This window comes from Phalaenopsis equestris, unplaced genomic scaffold (assembly GCF_001263595.1).
Source record: "Phalaenopsis equestris unplaced genomic scaffold, ASM126359v1 Scaffold000060, whole genome shotgun sequence".
Taxonomy (NCBI): Eukaryota; Viridiplantae; Streptophyta; class Magnoliopsida; order Asparagales; family Orchidaceae; genus Phalaenopsis; species Phalaenopsis equestris.
In genome coordinates, this window is record NW_018164502.1 from 144,173 (window position 1) to 147,796 (window position 3,624).

At 35.8% G+C, this 3,624-nt stretch overlaps 1 protein-coding gene across 1 annotated transcript; it reads left to right on the forward strand.

Annotated features, from left to right (window-relative positions):
- Positions 1-288: 288 nt before the first annotated feature.
- On the forward strand, positions 289-2,383 carry LOC110019506 (heavy metal-associated isoprenylated plant protein 39-like). The gene is made up of 3 exons (XM_020717184.1): positions 289-716; positions 1,426-1,501; positions 1,770-2,383. Exons 1-3 carry the CDS (start codon positions 711-713, stop codon positions 2,204-2,206), a joined length of 519 nt encoding a protein of 172 aa, XP_020572843.1. The 5' UTR covers positions 289-710; the 3' UTR covers positions 2,207-2,383.
- The last annotated feature ends 1,241 nt before the right edge of the window (positions 2,384-3,624 follow it).

Consider the following 3,624-nt stretch of genomic DNA (forward strand, 5'->3'; position numbering starts at 1 on the left):
TGTGCTCATATACTTAAAATACATAGAAGAATCCATATACCCCCAACTAAATAGATGCCTAAAGTTAACTTTGTAATCGTTCAATGAAAAACAGGTGACACGTTTATCTCAAATTACAATTTATTACCATACACTTCCCTCTTTGTATCTCTCTCATATCTTTATTCTTTGAATATGATTTAAGGATAAATTAAGCTTCAACGTACAATGCCAGACCCTCGCATCCCTGTGCGTCCCAAATAAAATAAGGATAGCAATGGGCTTGGTTCCGCGGGAAAACACATATCAAATGATCCTCTTCAATCTCTCCACGGCTTTAGAGAGACGGTGGAAAAAAGAAGGCTGTGCACGTCGGATCGATGTCGACTTCTACCCCGTTTTCGGATCTGTAGCTGACGACGCATCACACCCCACCTCTCTGTCTCTCTCTCTCTCTATTCCTCCGCGAGCACAGCACAGAAGAGAGAGAATGCTGAAAGCCGAAGGCCCACTCCTTTTTTGGAAGCCGACGATATTGTCTCTATAACTATTTCTTTTCGCCTCTTTCACTTTTCCATCGGAGCCCGGCTTTATCAGCTCTACTTTTTCTTTACCTTTACCTCCACTCTTCTCAACCACTCCCTCTCTTCATTCCCCATTTTTTTGCTGCTAGATCTCGTGCCATCATCAATCATCTTCCTCCTTGCCTGTAATTAACTCTCTCCGGAGAAATGAAGGTAGGATTCTCTCAGAAGGCTGAAAGGAGCTAGCTTTGATTGAATATTGGTTTCTTTAGTATATTGCCATCACTCCTGCGCTAAAAAGTCGGCATCTTTGACTGGCATCTTACAAATCTGCCACTGTTTTACTTTGTTTTGTAGTAAAGATGGCATTTTTATACTGTATAATTTTTATGTTGTTTTCTTTCTTCGAAATTTTTGTCAGAAAACGAAATCTGGGAGGTGATTGATTTATATTTCTTGCACATGAACTGCCCCTTATTCCACATGTTCTTTTGATTTTATAATCATAATCCGATTATTTCAATGGTGCAGAGATGAGATTTTTCTAATTATTTTATGAAGTTATATATTAGAATGAGATCTGAGAGATTATCAGTTATGATTTTTGTTCTTTTGGAATCTTGTCATTGAACCTTTTTTAAACATTCCATTAGTTATGATTTTTGTTCTTTTGGAATCTTGTCATTGAACTTTTTTTAAACATTCCATTAGTCAAAAAAAAAAAAAAAAATGCTGTGCCGTTACTGATTTGCATGGAAATAGAATAATTAATACCCTGATAAGAAAATAAAAATCAATTCATAAGTTAATTAATAGATTTTCTAATTATATTTTCCATAGGAATCGGAATCATTCTTTTGAAAAGATGGAGAAAGTAAAATCGGATGTTAATCTGATCGTGATCCTCTCCTCTTTTTTGCAGAAACTTGTTCTGAAATTAGATTTACATGATGACAAAGCCAAGCAGAAGGCTATGAAGGTTGTAGCCACCCTTCCTGGTATATCAATCTCACCTTCCTTTATTAGCTCAAAGTTCTCTTATAGGTTTTTAGATCCTTTTTTATGCATAATTTAAGTAAGATCTAACTTAAATCCTTCCAAACATTTTATTTTTGAGATTTTAAATTTGTAATAAGATTTAACTGTCATGATAAAATGCTTTTCCAGTTCTAGTTTGCTCTAGTATTGGATTTACTTAATTGTTATGGTAAACAGCACCTGAAGTTTCTCAGTTATATACCTTCACTTCTCTCTGTGTTCTAACAGGAATAGACATGATCTCCATTGACATGAAAGAGAAGAACTTAACCGTGATTGGAACGGTCGATCCGGTTGATGTTGTGAGCAAACTAAGAAAGCTTTGGCACACTGAAATTGCTTCGATCGGGCCGGCGAAAGAGCCCGAACCAAAGAAAGAAGAACCTGAGAAAAAAGAAGAGCCAAAGAAAGAAGAAGAGCCCAAAAAAGAAGAAGAGCCTAAGAAAGAGGAGCCTAAGAAAGAGGAAGCAAAGAAAGAAGAGCCTGAGAAAAAGGAAGGGACAGAAAAGAAGGAAGAACCAGCTAAAAAAGAGGAGCCCCCTAACCCTCATGAACAGATGATGATGGAGCTTGTTAAGGCCTACAGAGCTTATCACACACAGATGAACACACATTACTATATTCCGCCCCAAGAGGAAAACTCCAATCTGTGTGTCATCTGTTAAAAGCTTCGTCTTTCTGTGAGACAACTGCTTGGCTTGAGATTCAAATAATTTGAAATTTGCATGAGGAGTCTGTGTGTATATATTCTGATGCTTTTATCTAGTCTGCATTAAGATTGTTATGTGTAGTAATGGTCACTTTTTTTTTTTCCTGAATAAATGTCAAGCGGTTAATTTTAAGTAAATTTGGGCAGATTTTTGGCAATTAGTATGTTTTTTAGTAGAAGAGAAGTGAATCTTTGGTCGCTGATATCCTTTTGGGGAGAATCCGTTTAGCCTGAGGCTGAGCAAAACAGAACTTTATAATTACTGTGTGAGAGAGATTGAATGTTCTTTTACTGGAGACAATATTTCTTTCATTTGTTAGTTTAACTGAAGATGGATTCTTTGTTGAAATCATTAGTAATAGTAAAAATAAAGGAAGATTTACATACATACCATTTTATTCTTATGTATTTAAATGTCTAAGAACAAAACCTCAATTTTTAGGTATTGTTGAATCTTGATTTGTATGTGAATCACTCCAAGAAATAGAGCCTTAATAAGGAGAGACAAATAAATAGAGTCTGAAAAGAAGAGAATAAAAAGCAATCCCTTGTAATAGATCATGTCTTATTCATGAAGTGATTCCCATATTTGTAGAGAAAATGATAGAAAATAATGTTATATTATTGCTATTGCTATAGAGGGGTTTATACTGTGGCATTTTTTTTATATTTTACATATATGAGCTCATCGTCCGGCTGCTCTTTGGCTCAGCCATCTAAGCTTAATTGGCTTTCGATCGGCAAGGTCAGCCCGGTCGATTGAACTTGGTCGGTATAGATCAGTTTGGTCGTCTAAGCTAGATCAATATGGATCAGCTGACTGACCTGACTGTCAATTCTTGAACTTTGATGAGGAACCTCCAGGCTTCTCTGGAATGGTTGAAGATGCTAGGAAACTAGATATTCCTTGGATCGACTTTGCTGTGGTAGTTTGTTCATGTCCCCTTTTGTCTCATCTATGGTTGAGTGGCTCGTTCTTATATCCTCTGATCGTTTATGGTTTGTTTCATGATCTGGTCGACTTTTGTCTTGTTGGTCTGGCTCAGACAACATCACTCGATTAGATGAGCAAGCCTCATGATTCTCTTTCAGTTGACTCACCTTTACTTTACTTTCCCCGTCTGAACCATTAGATTCCTCAAGATCAACGCTAACACATTTTTTATGTACACATATATACCACCTAATGAATGAAAAAAGTGTATTGCACATTTTAAAAGTTAAAATGGTGGTATTTTTTATGTGATATGTAAGATTTGACTTGTATAAATGCAAAAAAAACTATAAGTTTTAGATATGTAAATACTTAGGAATTGGGTGGTATATCTATAAATATCCCAATAAAATAAAACAGTAGATTTGTTCTTCTTATGC

Bases quoted from the DNA above. Each gene is read 5' to 3' on its own strand.
- LOC110019506 (XM_020717184.1), top strand. The intron at 1,502-1,769 runs GTATATCAATCT...GTGTTCTAACAG, and splicing joins GGTTGTAGCCACCCTTCCTG to GAATAGACATGATCTCCATT.